We start from the raw sequence: 21,976 nt of genomic DNA, 5'->3' as shown, positions 1-21,976 counted from the left end.
AGTGCCTCATGATAAATAAGCATAAGTGAATCCTCTAGCCTTCAAAACGAAAAGCAATCTGTATTTTCACACAGTCATATGAAGTATTTTCTGGGGTCAGCTTGGGAAACGATGGTTTGGAATGGGAGAAGCTCCCCTTCCCATGACAGGAGAGAGCCAGTTACAGCTCAGTTTACAAGGAAATATTGCCTTCTGTGATAGTAACAAAACTCAGAACCTCCGAAGTTGGGCCTGGAACAAGGATCTCCTGGTGAGAGGACCAACTGGGCCACAGATCTGAGGTTCTTTTGGCTTTTGAGGTTCACCTTCTCTTGGGGGCTCTCCTTGGTGACCACTCCCAGTGTCTATCATGCTGGGTTTTGGAGAGCTCTGCTTCCTCTTCAACACACGGCTGAGCTGGGCTGAAACCTTTAGACAGGTATTTACTAAAGGCTAGGGTAAGCAAAAGGGAAACCAAAAAAAAAAGTACCAGGAATCTGTCTTGTAAGATATAGTTTAGGCATCTTTATCTGCCTCCCTTCTTAGGTCCTGGTCTGTTTGGATGCCATCCTAGCATCTGTTACCCAGGTGACTACAGTCATCCATTTACCTCCTTCAAGTTGGATCCAGGCTCCTAAGAGATGAAGAGTCCTTTCCACGTGCTTAAACCCACCTCATCAGATCTGGTGTCCTGTATGAAGATCCACGTTTACTCTCATAACTGACACCAAAGTCAGTTATCCTTTCTAAAGTCTCCACCCCAACCCCAAGTCTTGTCCTGCCTGCTGCTTCTTAGAGGACGAGGCAGTTGTCATTTAAGTCCCATCTGGCTTCCTTTCCTCATTCCTCCTGAAGCAGGGAGGATGGGGAGTGGGGAGAGGTATGCCATGGGCTGGCTCCGTGGACACCCTAAAGCCATGATGGCCAGATGCCGGGCGGAAATGTTCCTATGAAGCTTCTCAGGAACTATGACCAGTTGGGGGTGGGGAAGCAGTGGGGGCTGGCACTTCCCAAATGTGTGTAGGAAGAGGGAGTAAGGGGGCTCACTCATCCTCCTGTATCCACCATTTCCATGTTGAATCTCTCTTTCCATCAGGAAGTCCTTATTGTCGAATCTAATCCCCATCACTTTTCTCCATTGCAGAGCCCTGTGATGGAAAGTTTGGTGCGTCCTTAGTTTCATGTCCTTGCTGTTTCTGTGTGTATGGCTGTATTTACGTCCCCTTCTGACCACCCAGACTAGAAATGTCTGTCTGAGAGGACAACTGTCCCGCTGAGGTTGCTATAGCCCCTGACTCTAAATCAGTCAGTAAGGCTGGCTTCATGGTGCTGAGCTGGAGCTTATGTGCCCATCTGTGCTGAGCCGTATGCCAGGTCTGAAGGCATGGGAGGTCTCAAGGTCTCTTCCCTCCTGCAAATGGCCTTGAACCCACCCCCTCCTTCCCAGTGCCCAGTGACGAACATCTGTGCCTGGGCACATTCTGCTTTTCTCTCTCAGCCACTTTCTCCCATTCACACCAGGCCTCTCCACCAACTGAAGTCCTAGCCTTGCCTGCAGGAGCTATAAGATGCGTGACTGGCTTTGCTGTGAGCTCAACATCCAGGACAGAACAAATCTTTCCCATAACTGGAGAGACAGAGCATGATGCCAGCAAAAATCCCTTCTTTTTGTCTCTGAGTGAAGACTGTATCTGCTCACCTTATGTGTCTTCCAGCATTAGCTGGGACCTCGACCTGTTACTCCAAGGACTCTGGCCCAACCCTGCTTTGTGTCTCTCCTGTCTTCTGCCACCAACAAGAATGCAAGCCTATGGTCAGCTGTCAGTCTTCTCACTTACTCATCCTGCTCTGCCTAAGCTGCGGTCACCCAGATTCTTTTTTTTTTTTTAATGTTTACCTTTTAAAAAAAATTGTTTTCGTATTTATTTATTTATTTATTTATTTATTTGGCCACGTCAGGTCTTAGTTGCGGCACGCAGGATCTTTGTTAGGGGATCGTTCCTTGCAGGGTGCAGGCTCTCTAGTTGTGGTACGCGGGCTCCAGAGTGCGTGGGCTCAGTTGCCCCGCGGCATGTGGGATCTTAGTTCCCCGACCAGGGATTGTACTTGCATCCCCTGCATTGGAAGGCAGATTCTTAACCCCTGGAGCACCAGGGAAATCCCTCACCCAGATTCTCGATCCCAGAGTCTCTCCTTTCCTCCTCCTGATCATCCTCCTTGTGCAATGAGAGACTCAGCCCCTCAGGATCTTCTGCTGCAGGAAGTGGATCCCTACTCAGGTAATTCAGGTAGGAGGGGTTTATGAAAGGATGGAAAACGGGAAATAAAGGTTAGAATCTTTTGTTTTATCTAGTTTTTTAATTAATAAAATATATGAATGCCGTAAAAATATTAGAAAATTTTTTAAAGAACAAAGAAGCGCATTGTGAAAACTGTTTTTTCCCAGACCTAGCCCACGAGTTACCCGGTCTACCCACTATATGCTAAAAACCTTATATGCATATGCAAGCTTATAGATGTGTGAATATGTATGTGTATACCTTTTTATACACAGTGGAGGTGCACTGTACACGTGGGTTCACATGTTGCTTTTAATTTTCTTTCACTAACACTTTATCTTTGGGCTCACTCCATTTGGTATTTATGGACATACCTCTTTCTCATGGTTACATTATATTTCATTATATGGCTGGGCCGTAATTATTATTATTATTATTATTATTTTTTAATTTTGTGATCTGTGTTTAGTTTCCTCCCTGCCCCTCCTTCTGCCCGGTGGATGCTGGTCTGTTTTTTTGTTTTTTTAAAAATTTTTTTATTTTTTAAATTTTTGGCTGTGTTGGGTCTTCGTTTCTGTGCGAGGGCTTTCTCTAGTTGCGGCAAGCGGGGGCCACTCTTCATCGCGGTGCGCAGGCCTCTCACTATCGCGACCTCTCTTGTTGCGGAGCACAGGCTCCAGACGCGCAGGCTCAGTAGTTGTGGCTCACGGGCATAGTTGCTCCGCGGCATGTGGGATCTTCCCAGACCAGGGCTCGAACCCGTGTCCCCTGCATGGGCAGGCAGACTCTCAACCACTGCGCCACCAGGGAAGCCCTGGCCCGTAATTATTTAACCAGTCCCTTATTAATACACATTTTAGTTGTTTTCACTCTTTTGCTGTTTTATGTATATATATAAATAGTCTTATATATTTATATATATTATATATGTATATGTATCTATAGTCTTCTAGATACTACCTCCTTAGCATCACTCTGCATCCCAGCAGCCGAGGAGGGAGACTCCGGGCTTTACTGGTGCGAGGCAGCACTTGAGGGTGGCTGGGTCCAGAAACAGAGTCCCCAGCTGGAAGTCAGGGTGTGGGGTAAGGGGAGGACGGGAAGACACTCCCCAGGGGCCTGGGCGGTGGGCAGTGGGGCCCCCTGGGAATGTGGGGAGGGGTCCCTAAGGGAGGAGCCTGGGGGGTCCCGCTGACCCTTCCAGCTGTGTGCTGCCCCGGTTCCTGCGTCCTGTCCTCTGCTCACCTTGAGACCCACCAGCCGAGTTGTGGAGCTCCTCCCCTCCGATCCCCGTTCTACCTCAGTGGGGACACCCTGCGGAACCACGTGACTCCCTATGGTGGAGCCGTCTCCTTCCTCTTCCCGGTGACGTCAGAGGAGGATGCTGGGAACTACGCCTGCGAGGCTGAGAACAGTGTCTCCAAAGAGACAAGCAAGCCTGAGACACTCTCCGTGGAGGGTAAGTCTTGTCTCCCAACTGGGCTGTGAGCCCAGCAAGCTGGCCAGGGTCAGATCTCACTCCTCTGTGTTCCTCCCGCCATGCTGGGTACAGAGCATGGGGACCTTGGAGGAGGGAGATGTGTAGAGGGAGAGGAACCTCAGGTCACATGAAAATAAGCAGTTAGATGGGTCCTCTTTTTACAGTCACAGATGTTGTGGACCCTTTAGAGAACCACTTTCCTGGGATCTCACTAAGTCTGAGCCATTTGGATTTTGGCCTCAGACACAGGCAACTTGTCTCCTGTGGATAAGCCATAATGTGTGTGTTATAGACTGAATGTTTGTGAAAACCCCAAATTCATAAGTTGAAGGTCTAGCCCCCAATATGGTGGTATTTGGAGATGGGGGTTTCTGGAAGGTAATTAGGGTTAGATGAGATCATGAGAGTGGGGCCCTCATGATGTGATAAGTGCCTTTGTAAGAAGAGACACCAAGAGCCTCCTCTCTCTCCCTCTCCACCATCCCCCTTCCCTTCCCCTCCCCCACCCCTTCCCCCTCCCCTCGTCTCTCTCTCTCTCTCTATCTAGGCGTGCAAAAAGAAAAGGTCGTGTGAAGATATATCGAGATGGCAGCCACCTACAAGTGAAGAGAAGAGGCTTCAGGACGAAACCTACCTTGCTGGCACCCTGATCTTGGACTTCTAACCCCCAGAACTGTGAGAAATTACATTTCTGTTCTTTAAGCCTCCTAGTCTGTGGCATTTTGTTATGGGAGCCCGAGCTGACTAATACAGTGTGTGTTAGAGAGAGCAGAGAGGGGGAGAGCCTGACCGAGGCACACACAGGGACATGAACAGAGAAGCAGGAGCTGGAGTCCCGGGTGCAGATGGGCTCCAGAGACCCACAAGAAGCCCCACAACCTCAGCTTGGCCCCCATTTCTCCCCGGGTCTGCCGATGCCCTCTCCCCAGAGCTGGCTGCATTGCCTTCTCCCCTTGCTGCTGGGGTGGGCAGTTACACGGTCTGCATACCTCTCTGCCGAAGGGACCCTGCGACCACACAGCCTGGAGGTATTTCAGGAACCTGAACTCCCAGGACTCCCCGGAGCACCAGGGGAGAAATGGTAGCTGCTTTGCCCAGGTGCTGGCTGAAGGCTTGTGAGAGTGGCTCTGAGGCTCTGGACCCTGAGTGCCAACCATGAACTTGACTCAGCATCCTTCCCAAACAGCTCTGCAAAGCTGCCAGGACCCCCACCCTTCTACTGCACGCATGCCCATCTTAGCCTACTCCGCCTGGAATCCCTTCCCTAGTAACGTGAGAAGATGGCACAAGTCTGAATCCACCTCAGTCTCCTCAGTATCTCCTTGCCTTCCCTGGCCTCAGAGGGCACTGTCTCTCCTCCCCTCACTCAGGGCAGAGCAGCACCCCTGGCTCCCTCTTCCAACCCTGGGTACCACAAGAAGCACAACAGAGGGGCTCAGGCTGTGGGCTAGAGTCCCTGCTGAGGTCCCTCACCTATTGTCAATAGGGGACTGTAGTCAGGTGTCTGGTCGTGACTGGATTGATTCGATTTGACTGGTTGGTTTATTCCTTCTTTCCTTCTCCCCTTGCTGGAAAAACGAATTTAACACATTGTGTCGTGAAGAATTAACTTTCCCAAAGAGAGGTCTGGCTTTTGCCATTGGCTACTGGAAGTGATCTTTAGACCTTTGGAATATCAGGTCTGATAAGCGTGTCTTCGTTTGCATGGGGACCTTGGCCACCAGACGGTCTAACAATGTGATGTATGATGAGGGCTTTGGGCCCTGCAGTATCATTTCTCCCCGCAACCTTTGGAAGGCTAGAGGCTAAAGATCAGTCATGAGGGCCGTATGTCATCAAGCCCCAACAAAACCAGCACCAAGGCTTGGGCGAGATTCTCTGTGTGTGCACAGAGATGCCAGGAGCGTAACACTGTCCTAGGATTCCATGGAGAGAGGACATGTTTGGTACTTTTCCTGGGCCTCTGCACTTCCTCCCTAGGCTGATTTTTAACCTGTGAGAATAAAAGCTTTCAGTGTGTTCTATGAATCCCTTTAGCAAATCTTTGAAACTGAGGGTGGTTTGGGGGAACCCCTGAAACTTGCAATTGGTGTCAGAAGTGAGGGTGGTCTTCTAGTCTCTCTAACTGTATGCTTGGCTAAACTCACACGTGTTTCACAAAATGCATACAATGTGGCAAGATAAGACACCAGTCAGGAAAATGAGATTAGAAGAAAGCAGGGTAGGAAGATAATCCAGTGCCAGGAACACTGTCAGTATCCAAATTGCATGCTTCAGTGTTCTATTCCGGCCATAGGAGGCCACCCACATAGCTCTCTACTCTACAGCAGCAACTCTGAGGGTGTAGTAACATCAGCTATAGGGTCACAAGACTGCTCAGGAAAACAGCCCTGGGCCCTGCAGTTTCCGGCACTGTGTTGGACTTCCTAAATGTTTGTAGGATGAGTGGCTACTTTTATATATCAGTTGATGACAGCTCTGATAAGATGAGGCAGCCTCCCAGATTCTGATCAACTCTGGGACATTGATGAGCTGGAGTTTTGAGCCCATGGTGGTGTGGAGAGCTGGAACCTGATCAGTGTTGAATTTGCTGAGAAAAGTATCATTCTGTGCAGAGCTGTCTGGGCAGCCAGCTGGCTTCCCTCAGGCCACCCCACTTTGTTCCCCTTGGGCTCTCTTTGAGCGCCTCCAGTCTCAAATAGAAATTAACAATAACGAATGAATACAAATACAAATTAATAATGACACCAGCAATACTAACATTTACTGAGGATTTTCTATGTTGGGACATCACAGATAGAGTGTGTTACATCCCAAATTTGTTTCATCAAGTAAAGTCCTGCCACCAAGGTACCAGAGGACCTGGGTTTTGGCAACTGCGTGGCATCGGAGAAGTCCCTCCACCCCATGGACCTCTGGTTTTTATTTTTGTTTTTTGTGTTTTTTTGTAAAATAAGGGGTTGGACAAGATTAGTAGGTTCTGAACTTTTTTTCTTTCCTATTTTCAAACAAGTTCTGCATCAGCACCCCGCATGTCAAGGAATAAATGCAGGCGCACGTCTCGGGTTGAAGCTCTGGCCCGGACCTGCTTCCCTTGGCAGTCCTGGACACAGTGCTTCCCAATTCCCAGGGGGACTCCCAGGAGGACAGATCCAAAGCTCCCAGAGTCCCTCTCATGTTCTAGGAAGCCCAGCCCAAGAAGGCAGCGTTTCACAGCTCTACTCACTGGGAAAGAAACATTTTGTGACTAGAGACAAAGGCAGCTCAGGCTGGGGAACTGTCTCCCCGCTTCAGCAAAACAGAAGAACTGGCAGCGTGGGACATTCTCAAACATTAGCATACAGCGGAATCCCCTGGGGACCTGGATAAGCAGGTGGATTCACAGCCACCACCAGGTCCCGCCCCCGTCGTGATTCCCTGGGTCTGGAGTGGAGCCCAAGGAATCAGCATTGTAACCAGCCCTCTGTGGGATTCTGATGCAGAAGATACAAAATCTGCACTGTGAGAACGATAAGCAGAGCCTATGGCGGGGAGTCGATTTGAGCAAAGAAGGGCAGACACATCATACTTACAAGGAAGTTTGAGGGAAGGGTGTGGGTATAGGAACCACTCTGGGATTTGGATGCCCAAGAGATAAGGAATGAGTCATCAGGCAGTGTGTTTTAAAGGGGCTCAGGGAATTCCCCAGTGGTCCAGTGGTTAGGGTTCCGCGCTTCCACTGCAGGGGGCAAGAGTTCAATCCCTGGTCGGGGAGATGAGATCCCACAAGCTGCCACATGGCCAAAAAATAAAATAAAATAAAATAAGGCTCAGCCCAGCGTGCTGCGTCTCTGCGTACATAAAGGGCTGATCTGGTGAGCAGGCAGGTGGCGTGGAAAGCACCGAGCTGGGCTGAACCTGCCGGCAGCAAAGCCCTCTGTGTCCTCAGATCAGGGGCTGATTGGTGCTGCCAGAGAACAGTCTCAAATCAGCCTATTCATGTATCATCTGTTAGAGACTTCCTCCCTATTCTCTTCAATAGCCATAGACCCTGGCCAAGTACGAAGGGGTCCCAGGTCTTCACACTCCCCAAGCCCACCATCTTGACACTTAACCAACCTTCAGTAACAACCACAACTCACACTCTTTGAGCCCTGGCTCTGTGCCGCTCTATACTAAGTACTTTATGGGCATCATCTCACTTCATTTTCACAACCGCCCTACAAAGCTGGTGTTGTGAGGATCCCATTCTGCAGACGAAGGTTCCAAACCAAGCAGTTTGGTTCCAGATCTGTCATCATTTCCCCTGCCCACCCCACTACCTTTCTCCAGATCTTTAGGGCAATTTGTTGACCAGAAAAGCTAAGGATGACATTGAGTTCTTAAAGCTTAGCTATTTCACTGTGATTCCTTTTCTAAGATTTTGCTCCTGTTTTAGGGTAATCACATAATTTACCCTACAAACCAGGATACTTTCTAAGAGTGAAAAGGAGCATGATTAATAATTAGGCCAGGACAACAGACTTAAGCTGGGACTGTCCCAAGAAACCTGGACCCAGACTCACTTCATCTGTTTCAGACTTTGTCCATTCTCCTGAAATACCTGCCTTTGACACACCCACCTAAACCTTCAGTGTCAGCAGATAACTTTGCCTCCACTTTACAGAGAAAATTGAAACCACATGACAGGACACCGCTTAACTTCCTGCCACAGACAAAGAAGATGCTACCTGCATCTCTGATCATCTTTTCTTATTATAATGAAGGGCCATCTTGCAATCTAAGACTGGTTCTTCTTCCTGGGCTCTGAATCCCAGCTCCCTCCCAACTTCTGGGGGTGGTGGGGGAGGCCTTGCTCCACTGACCATCTCCTTTCTTTCCTGCAGCTCCACTCCCCACTTGCTTCTTCTCTTCTCAGTACTTAAATATGTTCAAATCTCTCCCATTAAAAAAAAAAAAAATCAACAGCATAAACAACAAGGTCCTACTGTATAGCACAGGGAACTATATTCAATATCCTATGGTAAACCATAATGAAAAAGAATATAAAAAAGAATGTATATATGTATAACTGAATCATTTGGCTTTACAGCAGCAATTAACACAACATTGTAAATCAACCATACTTCAATAAAATTTCAAAAAGTCAGCAACAATAAAACCTTCCCTCTACCCTGTTTTCCCTTCACCTCCAGCCTTTATTTCTCCTGCCTGTCAAAGTAAACTTCTTGAGAGACTATGACTTCTAAGCTCTTGAGCAGGTCTCAAGGCTCTAAGTTGAGCTGTCTCCAGGGCACCTCTGCTGCCCCCTCTCTGATCTTTGCCACCTCACCCTTGCCCAACTTGGTCAGGATGCCATCTGTGCCTCCATGTGCTCTGCTCTCTCCCACCCCGGGGGTCCTGCCCAGGCTGGTCCCTCACAAGGGACACTCCTTCCTCCTCTGTTTCACAAAGGCTTCTCTGGGTGCCCTTCAGCAATTTGCGGGCTGTTTCAGTTCTCACCAGCCACCTTCATAGTTCAACTGAATAATCACTCTTTTAACCCTGACATTTAAAAAAGAAAAAGAAAGGAAGAAGGTAAACCATGTATCAGGCGCAGCCCCTTTGATGGAACAGAAGACATGTGCAGGTCTCAATGTGCTTTGCTGCGGGAGGGAGGTGACTGATTTGGAACTTATCTGCTAATGGCTCTGCCATGTGGGTCCCGGTTCCTGACGAGAAGCTGAAGAGAAAATCTGATCAAAGGTTTGACCCTTTATTATCCCCCCATCCTTTCATCAGAACAACACCAGCTTTTCACCGGCCCCTGTTTCCCAAGGCTGTTACCTCAGGAGAATTGGGGTGGGAATTGGCTGCATAATGTGGCATGCAGGATCTTAGTTCCCCGACCAAGGATCGAATCTGTGTCCCCTGCATTGGGAGCATGGAGTCTTAACCACTGGACCACCAGGGAAGTCCCGAGACTTATTTCTCGTTAACTTATTTGCCCCCTAAAGACCCAGGCAGAGGAGACAGGGCATCTAACTTTGACTGGCTCAACTACTTTATCATATATAATATTATCTTAATCTAGGTTCCTCCCAAAGCAGGACCTTTGACAAGAACTTGGGTAGAGGTAGTATTTTCTGGGAGATGATCCAGGAAGCCAACATAAAAGAATGAGGAACATGAGATGGGGAAGGGAGAAAAGCCCGTAAAAGGTGTGGACAATCGGGCTCAATCTGCTGAAGAACCCTGGAGAACAAGCCTCAGAATTATCCCATGGAAGGGCAGGGAGGCTGGGGCATTTATCCAACAACGCAGCACTCCATTGTCTCCAGGGGTTGCCTCTGGGGTCTATACACTCCCTACACTTTCCAGCTACACTGCAACTGGGTTGATGCCCTTCCACTGCTGCAGAGATAGCCCTGAAGCAGAAAAGCAGAGGTGCAAACTTCAGGGTGGAGGGGCACAGTCATGAAACTGTCCACCACAGCACTGCAGAAATCAACTGGGTCAAAGGCTGTGGTAAGGGGACCCTATGTGTTAACTGGAACTCTCCCTGCCGTGGTTCCACTGAGGTGTCCATGGGACAGGAATGGAGAGATCAAAGGCAGCGTGAGGAAGACCTCCCTCTGTGAAATTCTCAACCAGAATGAAGAAGAACCTGTGTCACCGCTCTTGGAATCCCCTCATCCACGGATGGAGAGTTGAGAGAGGGAGATTGGAAAGAGATTTCTTTTCTCCTTTTTTTTTTTTTTTGGCCGCACCACGCGGCTTGTGGGATCTTAGTTCCCTGACCAGGGATCGAACCCGTGCCCCCTGCAGTGGAAGCACAGAGTCCTAACCACTGGACCACCACGGAATTCCGGAAAGAGAGTTCTTTAGAAATAACTGTTATTTTATTGTCAGTCCCCACCTCATCCCTCAAAGGATAGATGATTTTATGTCTGATGGGACTTCAGAGAGAGGACGTGTGCCTGCAGGTGAGAGTAAGGGGACCGGAGCCTAAGTCAGGGCTCAGAGAATTAAAAACAACTGTGGACTGAGATGGGACTCCCGCGAGGCGGCCAGGAGTGTGGCGATGTGCTGTAGATCTCGGAATCTGTCAGGGGCCAGGAATGTTTTTGGAGGGCAACCGAGGACCACCTATGAGACACAGCCTGTTTGTTTGGTTGGCCTGGGTACCATACAGTGGGGACAGTTGGAGGGGTGAGGGGTGGAGACGAGACGTGCAGCCAGGTGTCCAGGAGCTGAGGAAGGACTTTCAAAGGACCACCCAGAAGAGAGACGCATCCTTCCTGGGTCAAGAGTAGGAGAGAAAGAACCAGCAGAAACCTGTAAAAACCCACGAAACTGCTCCTCAGAAGAGTTCATCTTAACCATCTGCCAGACCCACAGAGCGCAAAGCCACTCCGCCAGATAAGAACAATTCTACCACCTCCCCTCCCTGCCCACCCTCCTGGAGAGGGGGAACATGAATTGGGGAGGCAAGTTGAGGGGAGCAAGAGGAAGGGGGAAGCTGAGCAGAGAGCAGGACCTCTCCCACTGCCCTGCTGTAACCTTCCAGCCTGAAATAGACGCAAGCCAGGGCAAGGGGAGATAGCTTGATTCTATTTAAGTTTGGAATTTTGTATATTATTGGGTTGGCCAAAAGTTTCGGGTTTTTTTTTTTTTTTTTTCCGTTAGATGGCTCTAGTAGCGCTTAGTTGTCTTTAACTTCATTTGAAACAATTTTGTTAGATTCAGTTGTGACAGCTGTCATTTCAGCGTGCATTTAAAAAAAATCTTATCAATATTTGTGAATTTTTGTGTAGCCATTTTAATATTGAAGATGGAAGAAAAAAGCAACATTTTCGGTATATTATCCTTTATTTTTTCAAGAAAGGTAGAAACGCAAAAAAAGATTTGTGCAGTGCATGGGGAAGGTGCTGTGACTGATCGAAAATGTAAAAAGTGGTTTTCGGAGTTTCATGCTGGAGGTTTCTCGCTGGATGATGCTCCACGGTCGGGTAGACCAGTTGAAGTTGGTAGCGATCTAATCAAGACATTAATTGAGAACAGTCAACGTTATACCATGTGGGAGATAGCCGACATACTCAAAATATCCAAATCAAGCACTGAAAATCATTTGCACCAGCTTGGTTATGTTCATCGCTTTGATGTTTGGGTTCCACATAAGTTAAGTGAAAAAAACCTTCTCGACCATATTTCCACATGTGATTCTCTACTGAAAAGTAACAAAAACGTCCCATTTTAAAAACAGATTGTGACAGACGATGAAAAGTGGATCCTGTACAAGAATGTGGAACAGAAGGGATCATGGGGCAAGTGAAGTGAACCACCACCAACCACACCAAAGGTCGGTCTTCATCCAAAGTAGGTGATGTTGTGTATATATAGTGGGATTGGAAGGGAGTCCTCTATTATGAGCTCGTTCCGGAAAACCAAACGATTAATTCCAAAAAGTACTGCTCCTGATTAGACCAACTGAAAGAAGCACCTGATGAAAGCATCTGGAATTAGTCAACAGAAAACCCATAAACTTCCATCAGGATAACGCAAGACTGCATGTTTCATGATGACCAGGCAATAACCGTTACAGCTTGGCTGGGAAGTTCTGATTCATCCACCATATTCACCAGATATTGCAACTTCGGATTTCCATTTATTTTGGTCTTTACAAAATTCTTTTCATGGAAAAAATTTCAATTCCCCAGAAGACTGTAAAAGTCACCTGGAACAGTTCTTTGCTCAAAAAGATAGAAAAGTTTTGGGAAGATGGAATTATGAAGTTGCCTGAAAAATGGCAGAAGGCAGTGGAACAAACTGGTGAATATGTTGTTCAATAAAGTTCTTGGTGAAAATGAAAAATATGTCTTTTATTTTTAGTTAAAAACTGAAGGAACTTTTTGGCCAACTCAATACATGAGACAGAAGTTCTCATTTCTGAACTGAGAGCAGAAACCTCAGGGGAAGACCACCCCACTGAATAAGATTGAAGAGGCAGTGAGAGACGGAAATGGAGTTGCATTTGGGTCGCAACCCATGAGCCAGAATAAAAAATCAGATTTCCAGAGCACTTGAAAATCATGTTCGGAGAAGGGCTTTCTCCACACTGGACTGAAAAGGGCTTAGTGAGAGTGGGATAGGGGCTGGGGAGGGAGTGATGGTAATTATTTCCCTCTGCTCAATAAGTATAATGTGCTGTTTATGGAGACACATTTAATCAATCTGCACACAGTCACCTTTTGTCTGATCAGCATATTCACTGCAGCAGCCATGAAGGTGCCCCTGGACCTCCTTTCAAGAGAGAACCTGTCTTCAGCTGCGAGGGATGCAGTTAACTGACAGCCTCCAGTTGCAGCACCTGCAGGACCCATGCACTTCCTGGGCAGCCCCAGCCAATGACTGTGCACAGTGAGGGTGCGGGAGCTCCGCTGCAGAGCTCCCTGCTGAATTAGCGGAGACTGTCTGCTCAGCATCATGGTCCCAGGCTCTCCTTGCTCATTTCTGCTTCCTTCCCCTTTTATCTTTTACAGGCTTTACCCTCCACACTCCCTCCCACACACACATTAAACCTCTTTCTTTCTTTTTTTTTAAATTAATTAATTAATTTATTTTTGGCTGCGTTGGGTCATTGTTGCTGCTCACGGGCTTTCTCTAGTTGCAGTGAGCGGGGTCTACTCTTCGTTGCGGTGCGCAGGATTCTCATTGTGGTGGCTTCTCTTTGTTGTGGAGCACAGGGTCTAGGCGCACGGGCTTCAGTAGTTGTGGCTCGCAGGCTCAGTAGTTGTGGCGCACGGGCTTAGTTGCTCCGCAGCACGTGGGATCTTCCCAGACCAGGGCTCGAACCCGTGTCCCCTGCATTAGCAGGTGGATTCTTAACCACTGCACCACCAAGGAAGTCCTAAACCTCTTTCACTCCTAACTCCAGTATCTGACTCTCAGAGAACCTAACTCATGTGCTCAAATCTTCAACTGAATTTTTTCTTCCTTGCTTTAATATTATTTTTTAAATGATTTTATGTTAAAAAGTTTTCATACTCAGACTGAGACCTGATGTACCTTTTCAAAAAACCCAGCCCCTGAGGTTTGATAATTGTATAAATTGAAGTTTAAGAACTATCATCTCCTTCATTCTTTTCTTCACTTAGCAGACCTTACTCATCCTTGAGGTCTCAGCTTAAATATCATTTCTCCATGGGGACCAGCATCCGTAGGACATACAGAGATGTCCCAAAAGATGGAGTCTGCCTGGGGAGATAAAGATGTTTATATGGTCATATGATCACAGCAACATAGGAACTGCTAAGGGAGACCCGAGGCAGAGTATGCTGAAAGCCAAATGATAGGGCTGGATAGAAAGTGTTCAAAGAACTTGGGGAAAGTGGTATTTCTGGCAAGTCTGAGAGTACAGAGAGTAGGATCTAGGAAGGCTTCATTTAGGAAGTGGGATTTCAGCTGAGTTTGAGGGACAGCAAACATGAGTCAGTGGGTAATGAGACAGACTGCCAGCTCCAGGACAGGAGTATCTCTTTCCCCCTCTGTTCTCCTGCTGGGTCTTGGGCTAGCAAGTCACCACCTTTGGGACCAAATGCTTCAGCTCTTCTGGAGTAAAGAGGACTAGGGTGTGGCTTCAGTGCAGGACCAAGAGATGAGGAAACCTGGGGATATGGAAGGGGAAGCAGCCCCATATCCCTCCTGGGGATATGGAAGGACAGCAAATGGAGAAGAGAAAATTTAGAGGGTGAGGCACAGATGGAAGCCAAGCCCTGGTAGGTGCTCAAGTCAGGTGCAGCAAAAAGCTAGAGCCAGAAGAGGCAACTGGAGGACAAGGTTGAGTGTGGGTCATAGAAAATACTCAACTGAGATTGAGACCACAGCCCTGCTGCCAGTCTCAGCAGCCTAGAGACACCAGCTGTGTTGTTTCCATATTTTCTTTCTTTATCTGCAGCCAAAGGGGACTCTGGAGATGGTGTGGATCCCAAGGAAGTGGTTGTGGTCCTTCAGGAGTCCATCAGCCTCCCCTGGAAATACCATTGGATGAAGAGGTTGAGGGTTTCTCTGGTGGCACAGTGGTTGGGAGTCCACCTGCCAGTGCAGGGGACACGGGTTCGAGCCCTGGTCTGGGAAGATCCCACATGCCGCGGAGCAGCTAGGCCCGTGAGCCATAACTACTGAGCCCGTGCGCCCTAGAGCCCATGCTCCGCAATAGGAGAGGCCACTGCAATGAGATGCCTGCACACCACAGCCAAGGGTAGCCCCCGCTCGCCACAACTAGAGAAAGCCCTTGCACAGCAACGAAGACCCAATGCAACCAAAAATAAATAAATAAAATAAATAACTTAAAAAAAAAAGAGGTTGAGAACATCATCTGGTCCTCCCACATAAGGCTTGCCACTGTGATGCCAGGGGAAAGGGACATCCGGCTACCATCATGGTGACCAACCCTCGCTATGAGGGCTGAGTGAGCTTCCTGGAGCCCACCTACTCCCTGCACATCAGCAATCTGAGCTGGGAGGATTCGGGGCCTTACCAAGCTCAAGTTAACCTGGGGAAGTCCCAGATCTCTACCATGCAGCACTACAATCTTCGTGTGTACCGTGAGTTTACTGGGAACCATAAACCTGCTTTTTCTGGCTCTCCTGAGCTTCTCACACAAAGGATCAGGGGTCTTAGGACTCGGGGTTATGGCTTGAGGGTCTGAGATGGGAAGGCAGTCTGCCTCCAGTGTGTCTGACCCCAGTATCTGCACTGCAGGTAAAGTGACCTGGTGTAGCAAGGCCCTGGACTGACGCTGTTCCTGTGGATGTGCCCAACGCAGTGAGATGGGTCAGGGGTTTCGTTTACAGATGTCTAGGGAGCCTTTCTCTCCCAGTGAGATTCTGCATCCTGGACATGAATGCCACCTCCATTCTTGAGCCTTTTGTCCTCCTGTGTGATTTGAGGGCTACTAATCAGGGTCTCCTCTCTACTTGAGCCCAAATTTCCTCTTAGTGCCTGTGACATTGACTGATTTTCTTTTTCTTTTTTCATTAATTAATTAATTTATTTTTGGCTGCGTTGGGTCTTCATTGCTGCGTGTGGGCTTTCTCTAGTTGCAGGGAGTGGGGGCTTCTTTTGCTGCGGAGCTCAGGCTCTAGGTGTGCAGGCTTCAGTAGTTGTGGCGCACGAGCTCAGTAGTTGTGGCTCCCGGGCTTAGTTGCTCCGCGGTATGTGGGATCTTCCCAGACCAGGGATTGAACCCGTGTCCCCTGCATTGGCAGGTGGATTCTTAACCACTGTGCCACCAGGGAAGTCCACTGACTGATTTTCTACCTTGAATCTTGCAGAGGCACTGATTAAACTATAAATGCCCCTGGGAGGGGTGATAATATTTTCCAAGATCAAGGAGGCAGGACGGAGTTTGAAAGAAGGTGGGATGCAAAGGTAAGAGAGAGAAGGCAAGTCATAAAGGGGAGGTAGAAGATGCCAAAGGCAGCTCTGTCTGCTCGGCAGCTGCCCTGGGGACGCTGGAACAACAGGTTTGATGGTGGCTAGGTGCTGTTAGTTTGGCTTGTTTGTTAAGTGAAGCAGGTCTCAGTGGGCAGCCTCCATACCCCAGTGTTGAAGAGCTCAGGAAAACAGACCCAACCCCTGATTACTTAGAGGGTCTTTGTGTTTCTCCTTCATCTAGGATGGCTGTCACAGCCTCACATGACTGTGAACTTTGAGATCTCTGAGGAAGAAGATACTGTAATATGTCCTTGACATGATCCGTAGGGAAGGCAGGCCTGCATGTGACCAACTGCTGGATATCCTGGGAGGACGGCACTGACACGGCCCACGAAGGCTCTGTCCTCAGCACGTCCTGGAGGCCCGGGGACAAGGCCGTCTCCTACACATGCCGGGCAAACAGCCCCATCAGCGACATCAATTCCCGTCTCATCCCTGCTGGGCCCTTCTGTGCAGGTACCAGGGCCCCAGAGACAGCCCCTGAGCGACCACAGGGCCTCAAGTCTACCCCCTCCCTCCCTCTCTTCTCCCCAGGAGAGTACATGGAATCTAGAACCTAACTACGTGGAGACTTGACCCCTGGATTGGGGAGGGGCCCCCCACTTTCCCTGTGCGCCTTCCTAGTCCTCCCAGCTTCCAAAGGTCCCTTCTAGTCTCTTACTCAGGTTGAGATTACTCCTCAGACCCCAGCCCCTGAAATTCTGTGAATAGAATATACATTTCCTGAGATACTTGCCAAGGAACATCAACTGACTGTGAACTTGAGACGCCCTTTGTGGAATTTGGGGTAGGTGTCTGCCCCCTAATCCAGACCTTCCCTCTGGTGAGCCCCTCTCTCCTTGCCTTCTTCTGTCCCAGATCTTGGCTACCCTTCGGAGAAGTCCTCCACCTCCTTCTGTCTCCTGGCCAAGGCATTGCTCATCCTCTTGCTTTTTGCAATTCTTGCTGTGGGGCTTTGGCTCATCCGAGTCCAGACAAGGTGCAAAATGCCAAGAATGAAGAAACTCAGGAGAAACAGAATGAGACTGAGAAAGAAAGGGAAGCCTGGCCCCAGCCTGGCCTGATGGCCCCCTGGGGACCCCTGTCCTGAGCATTGTTTCTTCCCAGCCCCAAGGGAGACCTTCCTCTCCTTCCCAGACTCATCTCTTCCCAGGGGGCCAAGGGGTGGGTGTCCCAAGGGCCATGCTCCCCGAGGGAAGATCGTCTGGCAATAAAGTCAAATTAGGTGACCTCACTCGGGATGAGCTATTTGGTCCTTCACTGGGTGACTCTGGCAAAACCTGCTTTCCTGCCTTTTCTTCCATTCCAGTTACCCTCTTCCAACCCCACGTGCTTCCCACACCTGCCTTTGGGAAGGAAAGTGAGTCTAAAAGACGCACTCACAATGAAGTGTTGGTATGTTATTATTCACTCCTAACCCATTCCCCACCAACACACATAACATTTACACTTCAGTAAGAAAAGTGAGAGATTCCTTTTAACCTAACTGAAGCTGTGACTCCTGCATGGGAGATTTCAGGCAATGAGAACGCTACGTAAGAGTGGTGTTATTCCTGCCGGTCTTTCTGGTCTCACACCCTCCTTCCGCCCTGGCAGATGAGTTCACTTAGCTACTCCCACCCACCCCACCCCACCTCAATCTAGCAGCTGTCCGGCACGGGCGCTTTGAAGCACCCCAGTGCTGTCCTACTCTGGGTCTGAGCTTTCTACTCTGACCTTTCGGTCATCTCCCTGGTGCCAGCTTCTCTGGGGCTCTCGTGCCTGCCCCACAGAGATGGCAACTCAGCCGGATTAATAGCAGAGGTCTGGACCCTTGACCTCTGTTTGTGGTTGGTGTTACTGTCCTGTCTGTCCCTTCTCCATAGATTTCCAGGTGTCACACCTTCTCTCTGGACTCTTGTCCTGGGTTAATGCCCACCCCCTACACATACATTACCCGTCCCCCCCTACAAAGGCCTTTAAGTGTATATGTTCTTTCTCTTTCCCAAGCCCGGTGATCAGTCTGAATTCTTCACCCTCTGCTTAAGTCTTGGTCATTCTCCCCACATCAGATCTTGTAGATGTTACTTAATGTGGCTGCTGTGGCAGGGTGGGGAGGGGGGTGAATTGGGGAGGGAATGGAAAGCCACTCAAGTCACAGGACATGCCTAGGGAGTGAGTGACCTGGAGGAGGGTGGTATGTAGGATATGGTAGGGAGATCGCTGGGTGAGATCTCAGGAGATCTGGGCTGTGCTCTGCCACTGGTCTCTGGCTTGGGACACTTTGTCCAGCAGATGTCCATGGAGGCACCGTCCCTTTCCACCAGGAACATGCGCTTTGAAGGAGAGGCGTGCACAGGTGCAGCTGACTGGCGCTCTTACAGAGACAGGGCTAAATGAGCGCCTTGGCTCCCACAGGGGCAGGAGGGGCCGGTAACCCCGGGGGATTTTAGAAGAGGGTCTGAGGGGTAGAGACAGAGCCATGTGGCAGAAGCCATGCCAGACATCTCTCTGCATCTGGCTTTCCCCTCTCAGTGAGGAGAAGGATGCTGACCTCCAAACTGTTTCCCAAGAAAAGGAACACTGAGGCTGTGAAGGCACAGTGGGACGCACTGGGGAACCACAGGGACCAAGGACGGCTTTAGGGAAAACAGGACACATGGACCAGGCACTGGGACACTCCAGGAGGGGGCCTCCAATAGCCAGGGGTATGGTGGAAACCAAGAGTCAGGGTCTCCAGGGCTGGAAAGGAAGCAGGTCCAGGAGGTAAGCAGGGGCTTTCTGTCTAGGTTTTTGGGCAGGAGATGGAACCCTGTAGGGCTTGGGAAGGAGATGATGAGGTTGGGAAACCGGTCCCCAAAGAGCTCCTAAGAATAGCAACTGATCCACTCTACTCCCTGAAGGCCGGAGTCCTTGTCCTGCTGGAAGGCAGTCCCTGGCCTGAGGCTGGTTCTCTGTGCCTCCCTTTGGGCTGAGGAGTCCCACCTCCAAAAACGCACGAAGTTCTAGGACCAAGCCTGCAGCACCCAACTCCTCCGATTCCTTTAATACCTTTCTGGAAACTGAGTGGAAAAGGCCAACAGCCATCTTGCACACAGGGGGCAGGTCTTTTCTTGTATATTTCAGAGTCTGGCACGGGAAGTCAATAAGGGAATGAACGTCCCTGTATGGCTGGCCCAGGGCCCTCCCTGGAATTTGGCAAAATACCCTCTCACACCCAGTCTCTGAACAGAGAAAGGCTGAGGTCCCCAACCGGTCCAGAGCACCTGGAAGAGGAAGGCTCAGACCCTCAAGAAGGTGGAATATAAGCTCAGAGAGACCCAGACCTCTTCCTCTGCAGGAAGCCAGGATAATAATCACCTGACAGCACTTTGCCTTATGCAAAGTTTGCTGTTTTGAAATAGGTGAAAAGCAAACTGAGGGGAGGAGGATAATATTTGAGCATTGAAGTGTCAGGCATTGGGCTGGCCCTGGAGAGGCGGAAAAGACACTGCCCTCAAGGAACTCTTTGTGGGGTGTGTAAGATATAATTACAACGAGGTGTGACAAGGGCTGTGGGTGAAGGTGAGGGCATGGTGGGAGGAGTCATTGATGGTGTCTTGGAGGGAAGAGGTAAACAGAATTTTGACCTGTGATTAGCAGTGAGTTCAGGGAAGGGAGAGCAGGACATTCTAGCCAGACAGAAGATAAGTGGGAAGCCACTGATAAGTGAACAAGCACCATGAATTCTAGGGACTACGAGGCCACATGCTGCTGCCCTGTGATGAAGGGGTAAGTGATAAATGAGTCTGGAGAGGTAGGCAGAGCCCCTCTGATAAGGCTAAGGGCTGGGGAGGAATTCAAGGATGAACAAGACCAACTCCACACACTCATGTGGAGCTAGAGTCTCGTTGGGTCAGCAGATAAGCACGCCAACAGCCAAAGGACAATCGATGAGGAACCATACCTCTTTTCTGATCAGGTGACAGGACCAGTGCTCATAGCATGTGGTCAGCAAAGTCCCTGTAATTGACAACATTGTCTGGTCTTCTTGTCAACAAGTTGAAAATACGTGGGCTGGCTGAAACTTTGGTAGAATGATGCTAGGTAGAATCCTAGCAGATTGAATACACTATCCCAGAGGGTGATGATTACGGATCCAGGACAACCCAGAGGGAAATCTTTCGTTTTGAGCCTCAGGGACTAATTTTACCGACTTTCACTCCTGGCATGGTGAGGGAACAAGTTAGGGTTAGGTTCCTTTTCTTACCAAAAAGCCAACAAGATGCATCTGAATCAGAGCAAAATGACAGTAATAATAAAACACAAAATAAACTTCCAGAAAAAAAAAAATGACCACATCATAAACTTTAAAAAATTGAAAATCATTTTAAATCCCAATTTTACAAAAAGTTATTTTAATGTCCAAAAGAGTTTAACTTATCTTCAAGAAAACACTGGAGACAGCAGAAATGAAACCTTTGAACCAGAGATGGAGCTGATTCTAACATGGGGAAGGGAGATCTTTCCCACTAGTTGGTGAGGGGCCAAGATGTGAAAGAGGTTGCGCTCTTCGACGGTCTTTCCTAGGCATTCTGCCTGGCCTTGCTTTCATGCTGTGTCCACTGACATGTTCTCATTAGAGTCTCAGCACTGTTAGGTCAATCTGTTACATTGTAACATTGGAAGCAGCCACTTCAGGAAAATTTGCTGGAGCCATAGTGGGAGAGATCAGGCCACTCCTCCTGCCTCCTCCCTCACTTCGCCCCCCCCCCCCGTTCCATTTTCATCTCAGGCTGTGGCAAAAAGCACCCAGATGTTTACACCTGGAAGAACTTTCCAGCAGTCAAAGTCCCTGAAGATGGGGCTTCCCTGGTGGTGCAGTGGTTAAGAATCCGCCTGCCAATGCAGGGAACACGGGTTCGAGCCCTGGTCTGGGAAGATCCCATGTGCTGCGGAGCAACTAAGCCCGTGCGCCACAGCTACTGAGCCTGTGCTCTAGAGTCCGTGAGCCACAACTACTGAGCCTGCGTGCCGCAACTACTGAAGCCCGCATGCCTAGAGCCCGTGCTCCGCAACAAGAGAAGCCACTGCAATGAGAAGGCCGCGCACCGCACCGAAGAGTAGCCCCTGCTCGCCGCAACTAGAGAAAGCCCGCGCAGCAACGAAGACCCAGTGCAGCCAAAAAAAAAAAAAAAAAAGTCCCTGAAGATGGAATGAGTCACTATAAGGGGTGGTGAGCTTCCTGGCCCAGAATGTATGGGGCTGGATGACCACCTGGAAGGGAGGATGTGGCAGGGATACTGGTCTTGAGATAGGAGATAGATGGGCACTTGGGCTGGACAGCTGGTGTTTGTCGCGTGGAGTAAAACTAAAGCTTTGTTCTCACCCAGACACTCCAAGGACAAAGTTAGTGGCGGAAGCTGAGCTCTGCTGAAGTAAAGAGATAAGGGTCCCACTCCTGAGGTCAAGGGAAACTTCCCTGTCTGCACATGCACAGGAAGGCTCCTTGGGGGTCAAAAATGGAGGGGTCACCACCCCATAATAAGTGTGGATGTGCACACACAGGCCTCTGCGGTGAGATCCATCTTAGCAAAAAGTTGTGCACGCATGTTGGGGAGGGTCCTAGGACTGGTCAGGTGTGCAAAACGAAACAATAGGCCAAAGGTAAACAAAGGGTCCTAGGACTGGTCAGGTGTGCAAAACGAAACAATAGGCCAAAGGTAAACAAAGACACAGAAGGACTGTCCTGTATAAGTGATTTAAATCACCTCTTTACTGTGCTTCTCCACATTAGAGAGGACGCCCATACCCTTTCTCTCCA

At 49.2% G+C, this 21,976-nt stretch overlaps 1 protein-coding gene across 1 annotated transcript; it reads left to right on the top strand.

Moving 5' to 3' along the window:
* The first annotated feature begins 2,203 nt into the window (after positions 1 to 2,203).
* SLAMF9 (SLAM family member 9) lies at positions 2,204 to 17,258 on the top strand. The gene is given in 9 exon segments (XM_059924437.1): positions 2,204 to 2,258; positions 3,463 to 3,717; positions 14,654 to 14,719; positions 14,722 to 14,750; positions 15,060 to 15,108; positions 15,111 to 15,302; positions 16,376 to 16,429; positions 16,432 to 16,650; positions 17,053 to 17,258. Coding segments are annotated over 9 exon segments (1,125 nt in total).
* The last annotated feature ends 4,718 nt before the right edge of the window (positions 17,259 to 21,976 follow it).

Source organism: Balaenoptera ricei, chromosome 1 (genome assembly GCF_028023285.1).
Source record: "Balaenoptera ricei isolate mBalRic1 chromosome 1, mBalRic1.hap2, whole genome shotgun sequence".
Taxonomy (NCBI): Eukaryota; Metazoa; Chordata; class Mammalia; order Artiodactyla; family Balaenopteridae; genus Balaenoptera; species Balaenoptera ricei.
The sequence above is the reverse complement of the archived record's forward strand: the minus strand, read 5'-3'. Positions and strand labels throughout refer to the sequence as shown.